Here is a 15,811-nt window from a genome sequence, read left to right on the forward strand (position 1 = left end):
TACATGATTAAGTCGTCCTGGGACGAAGATGGCAACACTCGCCAAAACCTGAAGACGATGTCCCACCGTTAGAGGAGGATATCAAACCCCATCCCACCAAGAACGCACCTCCTGCAAAAGTTCAGTCAGAAAAGACCGATCGGTGGCACGTCGATCCTATTCCCAAATATGTCAAAGGGCCAGGGCAGCAGAGCCAGGTCTAGCCGGCTCAGACACCTGCGTCTAGGACTATCCGGTTCGCAACGCAAGTGTCTTTCAGTTCGGGATTGGATATGGATTGAAAGCTAAGGGAGCTTGGGGGAGGCTGGGCTGATGCTATTGCACAGTAACAAACACATACCCGGCCATGGTGTAACCATCCGCTGAGACTAAAACTGCCTTTTTCATGCCGTCAATCGCTTCCGGCGGTGCTTCAGAAGCCTTGGTTGAACAGCGCACATCAGCTAGCCTGCCCCTCCCCAACCATGAGAATGATGCGGAGAACCCGAGTGCCGCGGGAGTTAAGATCGCTGGCAAGGGTGAGGGTCAACTCTGCAAACAAGGTGGCCTGGTGAGAAGTTAGGTAGTAACCTAGGCCAGTAGGGTTGACACAACATGTTTCATTAATTCATTAGCCACTATTGAAAATCTTGTCGCCCGCTTCGACAATGACCAGGACTCCTGCCGCCGACCGTCCAGTCCTCCTTTTTAGCAAAAATTGTTAAACTCTTGAGATTTTTCAGCCTCCCAATGACATCAACAAGGGAACAACTGCAACAAACAGCAAGCAAAGGCATCGAGTATAACTCTCAACGTACAGAGTAAAACACCCTTTGAAGGGCCTTTGTTATTTCCCATGTGAAGCTCTAAAATTTTCTTTCCAAATGACCTCCAACCAGATACGCCGCACCTCAACACCGTTGGTTTTTTTATTCCATGAAAGAATGCCATTAGTCCCCATGGAAAACAAAAACACCATGAAGTAGAGAGAAGAGTGTGAGACGGAATAATGCCGGATAAATGCGAAACCCAGTCACAAAAAAAAATATAATACAGGGTAGAAAAGAAGGAAAAAAAAACATAACAAGCAAAACCCAATTTCGGTATTCCTTAGTCTCGTGCCGTCTAAATATGTATTCAGACCCTGTTATGTCCCTGAAAAATCCTATGATGATACAGTTAGAACAACAGAATCAACGCTTTCTCGTGTCTTTCCCCTTCTTCTTGCTCTTCTTTTTGTCCTTGGGAAGATCCAAAGGCGTGCCCTCCAGTTGCTTGGCCATCCAAGCGAGCATGTAGTCGTCCACAGTCTTGATCTTGTCGCCCCAAGCGTTGTGTTCGACCTCGACTGGCTCCGTAGGTTCAATCTGCCCCTCAGCTGCTGCTTGATCGGCGTTCATATCTCCAAAAAGGGCGTCTGCGGGCGTACCCTGCCTAGTGCTCGACGTTGTCGCGTTCTGTGGCTTTTCACTAAAGTCGGCGTCGTCCTGCTGGATTTCCCTCTCGGCAGCGTGAGCCGCCGTGACGTCCTCCTTATCCTCTGCCTGCTCCAAGGCCCTGCCAGCCGTTCGTGTGTCTGTGCTCTCCACTCCTCCGAGAACGCGATCCATGGCCGCATTGGCCGCCGCATCGCCCTCGCCAAGTAACGAGTTCGCTCCAGCTCCGCTCTCCGATTCAGGCAGGACATCTCGGACAGAAATCTTGTTGAAGTAGTCGGTGGTGAACTCGCCCTCCTGGATGACAACATCATCAAGCATCTGCTTCTGCGATGCCTTTCGTAAGATGTTGGCCTCGATCGTGTGCTCGCTGACGAGGCGGTAAATGTGGACGTCTCGTGTCTGGCCGATACGATGGCATCGATCCTGACATTGCTTGTCCATGGCAGGATTCCAGTCTTGATCATAGAAGATGACGGTATCGGCGCCGGTCAGATTGATACCGAGACCTCCTGATCGGGTGGACAAGATGAAGCACAGTATTCTCGGGTCATGGTTGAAACGGTCGGTCAGGATCTGGCGTTGCTCCACCTTGGTGGCTCCATCCAAACGCAGATACTTGTGGCCATGGATATTGAGGAACTGCTCAAGGATATCCAGAACCTTGGTCATCTGCGTAAAGATGAGCGCGCGGTGGCCGCCGGCCTGAAGCTTCCTGAGCAGGCGGTCTAGAGCTTGGAGCTTGCCACAATCGTACTGAAGAAGGCGCTTGTCAGGAAACTGTATGGATAGTCGCATGCGGGCCTCGTGCCATGGATCATGCGGACGCTCGCTGGGGATGAAAGGTAGCCTCTTGACTGGCGCCGACAGCTTGAGGTCGGCTTCTTCAAACGCACTGACTCCTTTCTCGCCAAGCATAAACGGAGTGAGATCTCTGGTGACAACCGCTGGAGTGACACATGCAAACTTGGTAATAAGCATCTCCATCGACTCTGCTCGGCGGTCCAATGTTTGCACAGCATTGTGTAGGAGATGAGAGTCACTCTCAAACCACTCAATGATTTTTTTCGGAATCTTGGGCTTGGGCTTGAAAGGTCGCTCCTGGACACCGATGGTGAGTAGCTCTACGAGCCGGGTGCCGTAGATGGGTTGTTGTTGGCGACGCAATGCGTTCAGGTATATACAGTGCTGCAACTCTTCAAAGCGTCCCCAGCGAGATGCACTCTCCAGGTAGATGATGTTGGACTCCACAGTGCTGGGGTCCAGTGGCAAGAAAGCGTTGTGCGCTCTGACCTTCTGGGCTTCCCTGAGCTCGTTCAGCGCGCGGTGAGCGTTGTACTGTGCAACGCTCGAGGCAAAGGTGTCGGAGAACCTCTCGTGCGCTGCCGGTACCAGATTCATGAACTCCAAGTTGACCGAGTCAAATGGTCGTTGGGCGAACAACTTGCCCCGAATGAGCTTTTCTGTCGATGCGAAATGGGAGGGAACTGAGCTTTGCATCCGGAATGAGGTCATGATTGGTCGATCGATAAAAAGATCAGGATGATTGCAGACCTTTCGGAGCTGCATCAGACAGTTGATGATGGACAGGTAGTTGCCGCCAGAAAGCGTTTCCCTTGTGTCAGACCTGCTAAGGAAGCCATCGTATAGTTCACGCTGACGCTTGGAAAGGCGGCACAGCTCGACATGTTCGTACTTGGCTGGCATTTGCTTCTCCACGTCTGCCTTGAGACGCCGGAGGAGATAAGGTCGTAGCACCTTGTGCAGCTTGGAAATGATTGCTCGGGCCTCGTCATCCATCTGTTCTCTGCCACTCTCCAAAATTTGAGATTCTGGCTTGCTGAACCAGTCGTGGAACTCTTTTAGATCCGCGAATCCGCCCACGCCATTTTCAGAGGGCATAAGAAAGAAAAGTAAAGACCACAACTCGGTCAAGTTGTTTTGCAGTGGAGTACCGGTGATCAGGAGTCGTGCTTGCGTGTTGAAGCCCAAGAGCGTCTGCCAGCGTTGGGACTTGAAGTTCTTGATGTTGTGCGCCTCATCAAGGATCATGTAGTGCCAGCGCCGCCGCCTGAAAACTTGTTGGTCCTGCAAAACCATTTGGTAAGATGTGATGCAGACGTTCCACACATCATCGTTACTCCAACCTTGTCTCTTCCTCTTTCGCTCTTCCTGGTTTCCGTAGTACGTCAGGATTTTGAACCCAGGACACCACTTCTTGAACTCCATCTCCCAGTTAAGCATTACACTGGTGGGGACGACCACCAGATGAGGTCCCCAAACCTCGTGATGACAAGCGAGGTGTGCCAATAGCGAAATGGTCTGGATTGTTTTTCCCAAACCCATTTCGTCGGCTAGAATGCCGTTCGTGTTGTTGGCATACAGACCAGCGAGCCAATCCAACCCAAAGTGCTGATACTCACGCAACGTTCCTCGTAAAAGGAATGGTATTTCTGTCTTGGCTGCACCAGGTAGAGGCGAGACAGAGCGACTAATCTCCTGATTACCGGACGCCTCAACCGATGTGGCGGTGTCAATCTCGGATGGCTTCGTGTCCGAAGTGTGGGGCGTTCGACTGGATTCACGACTGGGAAGATTCGTAGGCAAATCAGTCTCTGGGCTTCCAGCTTTGGTGGCTGTTGCTTCGGCCTCTGTAGGTAGTCCATCAGCAGTCAAGGGTAATGATGCCATATCATCTTGTTTGGTGGTTGCATCATCGATTTCCATCTCGACGACATGTGAAGCTTCAGGTGCGACAGAATCAAGTATCGGTAGCTGTTCCGCTGGATCTGCCAAGGTCTGTTCTGTAGTCGGGGGTTGATGACTGGTGAGAGACGGCGTTACTGGTGAAACATCTTCTGGCGCAAACAAATCGACCATAGACACATCTTGGTCGGCGACTGTCGCGACAGGAGGATCAACAGAATCATATGCAATCGATGCTTCTGGCGAGAAGTCATCGAGATCGTCTTGATAAGCTGTAAGAGGAGAGATGTCTGGAGGCACGAGCTGGTCTTTGGCGCCTTCCTTCTGCAAGGTGGAAACAGCAGAGTGGGTGAGAGGCTGTGAACCAGGTGTCAGCGTATCGGTATTGGCAATGTCAATCGAATCCACTGCAGTTGGTGCAGCCTCTGTGTTCTCTGGCCCATCCGACCGTAGTCGGCTCTGGGCCGACGGTTGCTGTTGAGGGTGCTTCAAGTTGGTGGCGTCATTGTTATTTTGCTCTGAGGTGTCAAGATGTTCGGTAGTATCATCAGTTTTACTATGAAGAATGGCTGTTGTGGTTGGATCCACATAGCCGTTGGCCTTGGGTGGCGACTTGATCTCTGCTGATGGAACTTCCTCGGCCATCTCAACGTCCGCATCACCACTGACACCGTTGTCCTGCTCAGCTTCAGTTGTGAGCTGCTTCAGCTCGGATTTGCCAAAGAAGAGTCCAAGAAGACCACCAGGCGCATCATCTTCATCTTCTTCATCGTCGCCCTCAGATTCCTCAGCGTCATCGTCATCGTCACTATCCATGTCCGATGAGCCCATATCATCATCCATGTCGACAGACTCGTCGCTCGTTTCATCCACGTTTGCGTTATCGTCTGGCTTGGACTCCAATCCTGGAGTAAGAGGGGTATCTCCATCGTTGTTTGGTGTATGTAATCCCGATATGTGCGCGTACTTCTTTCGCAACTGCTCCTGGGTGAGACCTTCGTCGGAAGCTGTCGATTTGGCGTCCTCCTCGTCTTCAGAAGATGACATGTTACTTTCGTCAGCAGCATCAGCCTCGATGCCCTCAAACACTTCTTGATCAATGCCGGAGCCCGTCATCATGTCGTCGTCGTCGAGCACGTCCGAGTCATCCTGCTCCTCGTCCGAGGTCCGATCGATGCCGCTGTCGTCGTCGGTAATTCCATCTTCGTCAGGGTGTAGTTGTCTAGCTTGGAGTTTCTGCTCCGATATTTGGACAGCTTCTTGGAGTGCAGCTTTGACGCGACGCTGTTCTTCAGCCTGCCATTCTTCGATCCTTCTCCGATTAATCTCTGCCTTGACGTTCTCCCAGGTTCCAAACATCGCCCGGACGACGGAACCGTACTTTGCCCTCCACATGTCATATTGTTCTCGCTCCAGCTCTTCTGCTGTCTTGGGTTGCCTCCTCAGCCATTCGTCGCGACAAGCCTCGGCGAGCTTCCTAGCTGTCGACCGATGTCTTTGTTGCTCCTGCAGCATCAACCTCCTGAAGTTGGACACGGCCTTGACTAGGTGGTCCATGTGAGCCCATTGGCGTGGAGGTTCATCAGCTACTTCCGGTGCATAAACTGAGCACTTCCCAACAGACAAAAGACCTCCAGGTTCCGTCTCTTGATCTATCCTGTTCAAAACTCTCGCCTCTTCAAGTGCCATCTCGTCGGTCATCGGGGGCGTGTCGTCGGTCGCATACTGTCCACCCTCTTCGACTGGAATGTTTCTAGCATGATCGAAATACTCTTCGAAGGATGGACCCAGCTTGGGACGAGTCTTTGCTTGCGCTGGATGTACAAAAGGTATCGTTGTTTGCTTCGTTACTCGTAGCTTTATCCGGGGCGCCGCGCGCGCGGTCTCGTCAGCAGCATGGTCAACGCTTTCCTTCGCTAGTGACCGCCGACTCCTAGCTGAAGTGCGAGATGGAAGTTTAGGTGGAGGAGATGGCGATCGTCGGCGACTGCGTTGGGAGGTTCTGGTTTCGTGTGCGCCGGACGTACGACCGGTCGTTTTGGAGGCGGAAGGTTTTGAGGGAGGAGTTGGCTTTGCTGCGGCGCTGGGGCGGCGGTTCGCATTTGCAGAAGCCTGCGGCTTCTGTTTGTTCGAAACATTTCCGTTGGTCGATGCATGCTTGTTCTTGGCGGGCGTGTTTGCTTGGGTGCCGTTGACGGTGCGCTTTGGGGGTTGTTGGTCTGCGCTCTGGAGCTGTGCGGGAGCGAGGTTGATTCGACCTGACCTCCGCTTGCCTTCGTCCGTGAAAGAAGTCGGGCCTTCGGCTTCGAATTTTTTCCATGGCGGCGATTCTAGCTTGACGTCGCGTGTCTTGCTTGGTGGCGGCGGAGGCGTATTGTCCCGTACCCTCCGCCGTTTGGTGGGGCGCTCCTCCAACGCGCCATCTTCCTCATGCAAGGCACCTCCGGCCTGGCTACACTCATTATCTTCTTTTTCTTCGGTGCATTCTGGTGTGTTTTTCGTCGCTTCGGGGGCCGTCCCAGGACGTCCGGACAAGATGGAGAGCTCTATCTCTTCTTCGTCCGAGGGAGGTTCTGATAACGGATCCGAGAGCGAACTATCACTAGGAGACGACGGGACAGCTTCTAAAATCGGGACAGACACAGAATCGATGTCTTCGAGGGGTTTGGAAATAAAGGGAGATGGTAGCAGTTCATCGATGTGGTCTTTGTTGTGGTTGGTCTTCACCCGTTCACGATCAACTGCATCCGACTGTTGGCGAGGTGGGACGGGAGACGCGGTCTCCGTCATAGTTTTTTCGGGTGGTCGGCGGGGAGAGGGACCGAAAGCTCGATGCAACTCCCATTTGAGAGGCCGAAACTGTTATCTATCGAAAGCTAAAGACTCAAGTAACCCTCTCGCAAAGTTTGGGCATTGCCAGAGCTATGGGGGGCTGGCTGCAGCGCGATTTTGTCCAACAAAATGCCGTTGCCTGCAAAACTTGTGATTGTCGAAAAAATTCCACGCGAGTCGGGCATGCGCCTACCGATAAAGCGATCTGACCAGACTGAGCTAAGGTAGCAGTGGAGGCGCGATCGAAGCACCGCAACTCCACCCCACCTAAGGCACTAAGGCATCAATTCTGCTTATGTCATTTTTGGCTGGCTAGCCGCATCTCCAATCGAGCAACCGTCGACGAGCTGCGCATCAAAGCTCCAATCAATTGAAGCTGCAAATAGCCAACAGGTCGACAGCATCGCCTTTTTTGCGCCAAAACGTCAAGGTAGGTGTTTTGTTCCAATGATTCTAGCTCAATTGATCACTGCAGTTAGCTGACCGGCCTTTTACCAGATGCTGTCGCGACAGATTGTACGGGCGGTGCCCAGAACTGCTACCCGACTACCACTCATTTCACGCCGAACCTACCTCCCTCCGTCGATCAACAGCCGCGATGTTCTTGACCAGAAGTACCCGGATGCCCCTAGGCTTACAGAGGAGGAGGACCCCGGAATGGTCAGTGACGAGTCGGAAGCGCTAGGCTATACGGAGTGAGGCCTGGATATCATGGAAGCAGCCATACTAATTGTGTCTGCCATCATCCCAGAACGGCGGATATGTCAACCCTCTCCCGGTCAAGCGTCAATTCCGCGACCCCCACGGAGACTGGTGGGACAAGCAGGAGAGGAGGAACTTTGGCGAGCCTGTCCACGAGGACTTCGACCTCCACGGCATGTTCACGCCCCACGAGTACACATGGACGACTCCTGGCAAGGGTGCCGTCATGTTCGGCACATTCGTTGTTACCTTTTTGGGTGTATTGGTCGGCATCAAGATGGCATACCCTGATATTCAGTCGTATCCTCGCGAGTTTGAGGGTGGTCTCGAACGCGAGCTCGGAGGTGCCGGTGCGATGAGGGTATGTTGCGACTTTGCTCTGCTGCTGTTGCTTTTGGCCAAGAATTGATGCTAACATTTGCTTTCTACGCACAGGCAAGGATGGCTGGAGACCCAGAGCCATTTTCCAAGGAATAAAAGGCACGGAATGCCCTGTTGTACATACACTTTGTCTAGAAGAAGTCGCGGATTGGGAGAAATCGGTCGGCGCCAACTAAATCGGGTGTTTTCTATGTCTTTGAACCTGATTAGTCCCATGACAACCTAGTCATCAGGTGTAGGGGAGCTTGGTTGCCTTTTATTTGGCTAACATCCCCTAGGTGCGAACCACCCTATGTTGTGCTGAGCCATCTTGACGGATCACTACTGAAAGTCGGCATACGATTCAGGCTCAGCAAAAAAAAACGCTGTATCCTCAAGGCTGGTTCGCTTGAGGTAGGTTTTCAAGTTTGCCCAAATTCCAAAGTAACCTCACAGGCGGGTAGGTGGTATCAATGCGGCCCTCGCTAGCTTGGTCGGTATCGGCTAATAATTTCTGAAGGTACCTAGGTAGGTAGGTACTTACTTGACTTGCTTCGGTTTTATTGTTCACATATTTTGGGCTTTTCACTTCACCGAGGGAAGAGCTCAATCTCTTCAAGACCGCCACACAGTGGTGTGGTAGTAGCAAGAGTTTCCCAAGAATCGCAGTACCGGCGCCAATTAGATGGCAGGAGGTGAATGCTAACGAATCAAGAAGTAAACTGAATTTTCTCGGCCGTTTCCTTACTTCACTGCCTTCCTTCAACCAATAAAAATGCACTGCTCAGGAAGTTGTGAAGATGTAGGTAATGTAGGGGTGCGGACAGCCTGGGAAGGTACCTTCCTCGCAGCCCAAGTACTCAAACGAGGTAGCAGCGACATCGGCTTAGCACGACCAGACAACCGACTGTGAAATCTTCTCCGATGGAGATCCTATGCTTTATCAGATACGACTCTCGGCATAGGTATACATCGCTTGTTGCGCTCTTCGGCACCGGTCGCTCTCTTTGGAAGGTTATAGGTCAGCAAAATACCTAATCTTTGCCCTCAGGCGTGGACTGAAAAATGCGGTACGAGGACTGGGACATCCTCATCTTTCCCTCGGATCGAACTATCGCGCCCGGATCGAACCAGACTGTCAAAGTGCCCCTGAAGGAATTTAAGGTCGCTTGCCATGTCGTTGCCGACTCCGAAATCCCTCATGGACATGGTTCGCCTGGCCTCCCTGTCATGACCTGCTTTGTTCCAAGTCTCTCTACTGGGACACCCTTCCACGTCTCGATTCACAGCTGGCGTACACCTGAGATCAGTCAGTATACCAAGAACTACAGCAAACACACAGAACTGGTACAGTTCGATGCTCGGATTTACATCGACGGCCGCTTAGTCTCGTAAGAAGATTTGATGTGTACCAGAAAACGCCATCACCGTGTCTTCTGCGGGATGCTGATCTCCGAACTCTGATAGATCGACGGCGTTTGCTCGCAATGGGGACTGGCCCTGTCTAATTACGAACACTTTTGGTAGGCTTTTCCTAGAATCCAACAATGGCACATCTCTGGGAAACAAGATCTGACTTGTGGTTGTCTTCAGAATTTACCAAGTCAGGCGAGTTGGAGCCTTTCCGGTTTCCGTCTTTCCGTCGAGAGCTTCTATACCATGATCACTGGCATCCAAGTGACGATATTGGTCGGATCAAGATCGTCATCAGCGAAGGGTTTCCTCGAGATTCTTTAAGCAACCCTATCGAGCGGGTGAAGAACGTAGTTGCGTTCTCTTTCCAGCATGCCCCTCTTGGTAAGATATCCTACTCATGTTAGTCGCGGCGGAATATCTGGGCTTACAAGAAGCCACCAATCTAGATATCCTGGAAGCCAATAGGATTGCTTGGCCAAATCCCTCAATGTGGAAAGGGACGTCCATCGCGGAAAACCGGCCGGTTCCCACTTATCGACCTGGAGATGGTGCCGAGTCCCACGGACATTCTCCTCGCCGCCAGTCTATGGCTACAACCAACATGGGAGGACCAAGTTTTTCTACTCCGATCCACCAGCTCACGACGCCCTCTGGCCCACCTGGATTGATCAACAACCCTGCTTTCAACCAATCCTTGCCATTGTTCTCACAGTTTACCACCCCCGTGATCGGTGGAACGCCGATGCCTGTCTCGTATAGCGATGCGGCCATCAAGTGGTATGCTGGCCTTAACAAGAGCGCTTACAACATGAGGGCTGCAAGAAAGTCAAGCACTGATACAAGCATGCCCGACTTTGGCACTGTGCCTGATTACTCTTCTTCTGGGAGCGGCTATAACACTGTTATGCTTGACCCCAGTAACGTCCCTACTGCAGTCATGACCGAGGAAGATTTCGCTCCGGCTCATGTGAAAGCACCGACAAACACGCCGATTGTTGGGCCCATGGATGGCAGCTACCGTAAGTACCTGACTTTGTTTTGTCACCAAGCCAAGCCACTAACTCCTTCAAAGCTCCTGGTTTTTCGTTCAACCTGCCGAACTCGGCAATTCCGGGCGATCTTGCGGCGTCCCTGACGCATTCCTTGCTCAACCAGCCTCACCCGCTGCCCGTTCAGCCACACATGGTTCCTCTGCCAGCTTCCGAGATCAAGTCACGAAAGGAAACGCGCAAATTCAGCAATTTTGCTGCGCAGTGCTCACCAGCTATCCATTCGCCTTGCGCCGAGATTTTGGATAAGCGAAACTTCTCATCTTCTGCATTCACTGTTGCAGAAGTCGCTGCTGCTGTTGGCTCCAATATTAGCACACCTTCTCACCAAAGCTTTCAGATGCTGCCGCCATATGCAGTGCCAAGAGGCCCTCCAGAGGCAACCAACGACAGGGCTTTCTATTCATCTTCGGCTGGCTCTCGGGCCTGTTCATCGGGCGATCTTCTGACTTCTTTCTCTAATCTCTCGGAGGGAATCAATGCGCCTATGTTATCGGCAACGACGTCTGGTACAAACAACAACGTTACGCCTTTGGTAGAAGCTGCTCCTGACAGATGCAACAAGCGTCTACGCAACTTTACCCCTGCCAGCATCAAGGCTATCGATGAGGAAGACGAGCCTAGGCGTGTCAGCCCTAGATTGAGGGCTACTCCATTCGCGGGGCAGGACCGCTGCGAGAGCATCTGAACTTGGTGTATGGCATTCATGCCGAGCCTGGCAATAATTTGTTACAAGGTTTCTCTCGCATTGAATAGCGGTCTACTCTTGTCTTAGTGCTGGCCTGCTTTGGGCTCGAATCACCAATGAGTGTATGTTTTGAGTTAGGCCATTGATCAGATCCAATGATTTAATATTTTTAGTTCTCAGGCCATAATTATACTTGAAAGGGACAGGCTCAAGTCATTCTTCATCTCATTATTAGTGGGGTCTAATTCTCCACTAGGATTGTTAGTATGATGGTGTCTAATAGTTTGGAGGTCAGTCTTTGTGATACTCAAATTTATTCTTGGCACGATACAAGTTCTCGTTCTTTCGCGGCCCCTGCCTACTTTTGCTCTTTGCTTATAGCTATATGCAATCGTCAGGAATGATTAGGCGTCGTCATTCTTGGTCTTTAGCGTCATGATTTTCTCGGCCTTGTCTGCGGCTTCGGCTGCGGACGAGACGGGTTTCGCAGCGACACGGGCTTCCTAGACAGGAACGTTGGCCAGAGGTCCGGGGCAAATAAACGCGTGCCGAGTTTCTGGAGCGACACGACGGCATCTTAACTCACTCTCAGGGTCTCGTGCTCCTACGTGATATGAGGGAAATCATTGGCAAGGACTCCACACTTACACTCATTAGCGACAAGTTGGCACTCGATAATAGCTTTGGGGGAGGGCAGGGGAATGCTATTTCCCAGCCACTGCCTGCGAAGGAAAGGTGCTGCGCGGTCGTGGAATGCCCACCCACCTCGCTTACTTGGGGAGCGTCAATTTGAAGTCCAGCACTGAGACGTAGGGGAGCACCAATGTGCGATAAAAGAGTTAGCTGGCCATAAGCTGGTAGATTGCATTTATTTTCCGGAGCAGAGATGGTCAAACAGAATTCGATTGTGATGCTCCCTGAGGAACTGCAGATCAAATTTCGACGGGACAATCCACCAAACCCAATATGAACACCCCCATTCGTATTTCCCAATCACAAACGTACCAAGGGGATGTCTTCGGATAAATCAACAATGCTAGCCTACTACTTGGTCGATTCATCCATTTTTCGAGCTCCAGCCATCCGAACACCCAGTCGAAAAATACGGCGGCTGTCTTGCGGTAACCCAGAATGTGGTTTCCCAAAGTCAAAATTTCTTGGCGGGTTGAGCCAAGTTTCACGTCGGTTAAGCTTAGCTTGGCTGGGATCGAGCTTTTTGGGCAGGCTCCCTGGCGTATCCCCTGGGTGTGACACGGCGGCGCACCTTGGCAGGTTCGCCGGGGGGGGGGGGGGGGGGGGGGGGGGGGGCTGGTACGGAAGACTGGGATTTGGAGCGCTGCAGTTCAGGCAGTAAGGTGAACTAAATTGCATCGATGCTAAAAAAAAAAAAGAGAAAAAAAGAAAGAAAATCTCCAGCCACAGCACATTCAGCCCTCCATCCTCAGAACGCTCACATCACCGCATCTGAACAAGACCTGCGTTGTGACGTCGTTAAAATCAGGGTACGCCCAAGGGTGGCGGCGGTCATGCTGGCGATAATTCAGGGCAGCTTGTCGGGTGGGGAAAACAAAAGGTCCAAATGCCGCCCCGATTTCAATCTTGTACAAGCGTCATTTCTCCGCACGAGCTTGAGGTTGTCTGCCGCAAAGATACCCCTAAAAAAAAGACTACATGAGTTCCCAAGGTAAATGGGTAGGCCTTCTAGGTACCTCAGCACAAAGAGGTAAAAAGGGCGAGTGGGGACAAGGCCATCACGTGTGACGATTTGACAGCTTCGGGTGAGGTAGATCGAATGATAAGGTCGGATCGCCATAGGACCAACGGGAGGTACAGGAAGCTAAGGTACGGAGGAACTTTGGGGCAAGGCAGATAGACGTCTTATCTCTGTATAAGTAACGCTGTCTCTGCTTTATTTAAACTACTCCAAGAGCGGTCCGCCCTTTGCTGTCTGGTAATCCAATCCATTCATCATCAAAAATCAATATATTTACAATGGCGCAAAGCATTAGCGGTAACAACATCTTGAACCCCTTTGCCAAGGGTCCTGGGCCCACCAAGCCCGAGCACATGCAATATGGAGACCACTCGAGCAGCTACTGGCCAGAGGGCTGGAACTACCAGAGGTACAGCGACGCGACGGCAGAGGACATATTGTCGCTGCCCGACGGCGAGCTGGACAAGATGCAGGCGGGGCTGAGAGAGGTTCTGGGCGAGCACGGCGCGGCGGCCATGTCCAAGCACAACTTCGAGAGGAGGCTCTCGGGCGGCGCGACGATGCTGGATGCCTACACAAGCAACGCGCGGGACCGCAGGGCGAGCGTGAGCAGCAACAGCGCCGCCGACGCCGTGACGCCGAGCTGGCTCAAGCAGTGGAGGAAGCGACACGAGGGCCAGCCGTGGGGGTTCGTCGGCGTGCGGACGGGATGCTACGGCGGGGGTGGCGCCGACCAGAGGTGGCAGCAGTTCCGGGCGCAGTTTCAACGCATCCTCGAGGTGCCCTTCGATTGGGCCGTCGAGAATGGCAGAAGCGGCGGCGGCGGAAGCACCAGTGGCGGCAGTGGGGAAGCCGCGTCCAAAGCGCGGGAGATGTTTGAGGTGCGCTGGATTGAAGACCCCGCGCTCGATGGTGCGGATGTGCAGATCCTCAGGGGGTGAGTTTTTTTTTTTTTTTTTTTTTTTCTCCTATTCTTTCGAATGTTTCGGGTTGCTCCCCGTCCGTTCAAGTGTGGCTTGAACTTTTTTTTGTAGAGGGTAACAGAGTGTGTCCTTTTTCCGCCTGCACCCTTTCCGCCTGTTACTCCTTTCGGCATTTGGCGGGCAGAATCAACCAGAGCCTCAGGCAGTCATCAAAATGACGTAACTGACAGCTTGTGGGGGACATACGGAGCTAACCCCAATTCGATCAAACCCAAAAGTAAATTCCAAGAGCTTCAATCCACGCTTTCGCCAGGCTTCAGCCAACCGATCTTCCTCTCGGCAACGGATCAGGTCGTCGATTCAGTGCTCGCATTGGCACCCGAGGACCTCCCAACGACGGCCTCGCGGCGCGGCAGAAATCCCGCGCCCTGGATACACGTAGTCGCCGCCTCAGCGGACCGCGGCGTGCCGGACGAGCATGTCGAGGCGGCCTGGTTTCGCGACGTGTTCAAGGTCGCCATCGAGGTCCTTGCGGATGAATTGTGGTGGATCGTCGACTCGGGCACCATGCCGCTTCGACGCATCACCCGCGGCGTCAAGGGCGAGGGTGTGGCGGCGGACGCAGGGAACGACGATCTAGAGGACATTTGGTGGTCCACGGCGCCTTCGGCTGAACGGTTGAAGAAGGTTACTGAAGGCGACGACTAGTTCTAGTCTGCCGGTAGCTTGTTGTATTTTCATTTATCCCCCTCTTTTTTGTTGGTTTCTCAGTTGCACGTAATACCACCTGTGTATGTCAGCTTCTTCTACTCCGTCTAGCGTTCAAAAGTACGACTGCATCTAAAGTATCGCATCTACTTATTCTGCTCGCTGCCAAAGTTCCTAACCGTTATCCGCAGCTCGATTCTCGGTCGGTTTGCCTTACCGGCAAGCTAGCTTTAAATTCTTGCTTCAGTCCCCTATTGTGTCTCACACTATTCGTTCGCCACAATTTACGTGCCAGTTCGTGGGGCAGCCTCCGCGCTAAATCTCCCCATGGGACAATAGACATATTTCCCTATGCTCTTTACAAGAACGATGATATGAAGAGGCATTTTAGCACGCCAATTGCGGGGTGCTTTTGTTCGAACTCCGACGGATTCCTCATGGTAGCTTTTCCGGAGAGATCATTGATCAGCAGCCCTGGTTAAACCTATTTCATGTTAGGCGCCTTGGAAAGCAAGCCGTGTCATACGATTATCGCCTATTTTAGAGCACAACAATCTATACCACGTGTTTTTCCCAGCTTTCCTCAGCCTTTGGCCTATTTTAGTGACACGAAGCCAGACCGAACCACCGGTAGGTTTGGCCAGTGTCTCCTGAGACTTTGGGCCCTAGTGATCGGCTATGCAACTTTTGGTTAGTACTATCAACAGACAAATAACCTCTCACTGCAACCCATGCGCCCCGGATTACTTAGGCCGTTGATGGTGCGTTAACCCTTGATCCGACCCTGCACTAGCAGCTATCCTCATCGAAGAGCCAGCCAATAGTGCTACTAAACTAAGGGCTGCCAGATTCGACAGAGGCGAGCTGACACATGCGTCGTTCTCCTATCCCTGCGCACTTGTCGTTGCGCAGTTACTACCTAATAATTACCTATATACCCATTCGGTCGCAAAATCCTCAGCGGCAAATCTTCACGGAAGATCTTTTTTCTTGCGATCGACCGTTCATTTGAGCTCCGTCTACACCTGTAAAACGGTGCCCCGAGAGTACCTCAATCCTGAACGAGCAGCAAGGTTAACTAATCCAAAAACCATGTTGATCCCCCGCCACGCAACACGGGATTCGCTCCCACTGACCCACCCGGATACATCGCGACCGTGGTATTACTTGTGTTGCATCCTCCCGGCGTTGGCAATACCAGTTTTGCTTCTTCGATTATGGACGGTCAGCTTCATCTTTCGTCGATGGAGGGCAAGCGACAGTAAGTGTTGACGAGGGAACCTTTCGGATTTGGACTC

At 52.3% G+C, this 15,811-nt stretch overlaps 4 protein-coding genes across 4 annotated transcripts; 3 read left to right on the forward strand and 1 right to left on the reverse strand.

Annotated features, from left to right (window-relative positions):
* Positions 1 to 582: 582 nt before the first annotated feature.
* On the reverse strand, positions 583 to 7,137 carry MGG_02183 (helicase swr-1). The gene has a single exon (XM_003708902.1). The coding sequence runs from the start codon at positions 6,909 to 6,911 to the stop codon at positions 1,173 to 1,175; it is 5,739 nt and encodes a 1,912-aa protein (XP_003708950.1). The 5' UTR covers positions 6,912 to 7,137; the 3' UTR covers positions 583 to 1,172.
* Positions 7,138 to 7,275: 138 nt separating this feature from the next.
* On the forward strand, positions 7,276 to 8,313 carry MGG_16053 (uncharacterized protein). The gene is made up of 4 exons (XM_003708903.1): positions 7,276 to 7,383; positions 7,452 to 7,613; positions 7,705 to 8,016; positions 8,091 to 8,313. Exons 2-4 carry the CDS (start codon positions 7,452 to 7,454, stop codon positions 8,130 to 8,132), a joined length of 516 nt encoding a protein of 171 aa, XP_003708951.1. The 5' UTR covers positions 7,276 to 7,383; the 3' UTR covers positions 8,133 to 8,313.
* Positions 8,244 to 11,262, forward strand: MGG_16054 (uncharacterized protein). Its single transcript, XM_003708904.1, has 5 exons — positions 8,244 to 9,406; positions 9,483 to 9,538; positions 9,609 to 9,812; positions 9,878 to 10,450; positions 10,504 to 11,262. The coding sequence occupies exons 1-5, from the start codon at positions 9,081 to 9,083 to the stop codon at positions 11,166 to 11,168; spliced, it is 1,824 nt and encodes a 607-aa protein (XP_003708952.1). The 5' UTR covers positions 8,244 to 9,080; the 3' UTR covers positions 11,169 to 11,262.
* Positions 11,263 to 12,998: 1,736 nt separating this feature from the next.
* On the forward strand, positions 12,999 to 14,863 carry MGG_02186 (uncharacterized protein). The gene is made up of 2 exons (XM_003708905.1): positions 12,999 to 13,819; positions 14,084 to 14,863. Exons 1-2 carry the CDS (start codon positions 13,161 to 13,163, stop codon positions 14,511 to 14,513), a joined length of 1,089 nt encoding a protein of 362 aa, XP_003708953.1. The 5' UTR covers positions 12,999 to 13,160; the 3' UTR covers positions 14,514 to 14,863.
* Positions 14,864 to 15,811: the final 948 nt, after the last annotated feature.

Source organism: Pyricularia oryzae, chromosome 1, assembly GCF_000002495.2.
Source record: "Pyricularia oryzae 70-15 chromosome 1, whole genome shotgun sequence".
Taxonomy (NCBI): domain Eukaryota; kingdom Fungi; phylum Ascomycota; class Sordariomycetes; order Magnaporthales; family Pyriculariaceae; genus Pyricularia; species Pyricularia oryzae.

Coding starts and splice junctions, on each gene's coding strand:
- MGG_02183 (XM_003708902.1), bottom strand. CDS start 6,911: ATGACGGAGACCGCGTCTCCCGTCCCACCTCGCCAACAGTCGGATGCA.
- MGG_16053 (XM_003708903.1), top strand. CDS start 7,452: ATGCTGTCGCGACAGATTGTACGGGCGGTGCCCAGAACTGCTACCCGA. Junction 7,614..7,704: donor AGGAGGAGGACCCCGGAATG/GTCAGTGACGAG, acceptor CCATCATCCCAG/AACGGCGGATATGTCAACCC. Junction 8,017..8,090: donor GAGGTGCCGGTGCGATGAGG/GTATGTTGCGAC, acceptor TTCTACGCACAG/GCAAGGATGGCTGGAGACCC.
- MGG_16054 (XM_003708904.1), top strand. CDS start 9,081: ATGCGGTACGAGGACTGGGACATCCTCATCTTTCCCTCGGATCGAACT. Junction 9,539..9,608: donor TCTAATTACGAACACTTTTG/GTAGGCTTTTCC, acceptor GGTTGTCTTCAG/AATTTACCAAGTCAGGCGAG. Junction 10,451..10,503: donor GCCCATGGATGGCAGCTACC/GTAAGTACCTGA, acceptor ACTCCTTCAAAG/CTCCTGGTTTTTCGTTCAAC.
- MGG_02186 (XM_003708905.1), top strand. CDS start 13,161: ATGGCGCAAAGCATTAGCGGTAACAACATCTTGAACCCCTTTGCCAAG. Junction 13,820..14,083: donor GATGTGCAGATCCTCAGGGG/GTGAGTTTTTTT, acceptor CAAACCCAAAAG/TAAATTCCAAGAGCTTCAAT.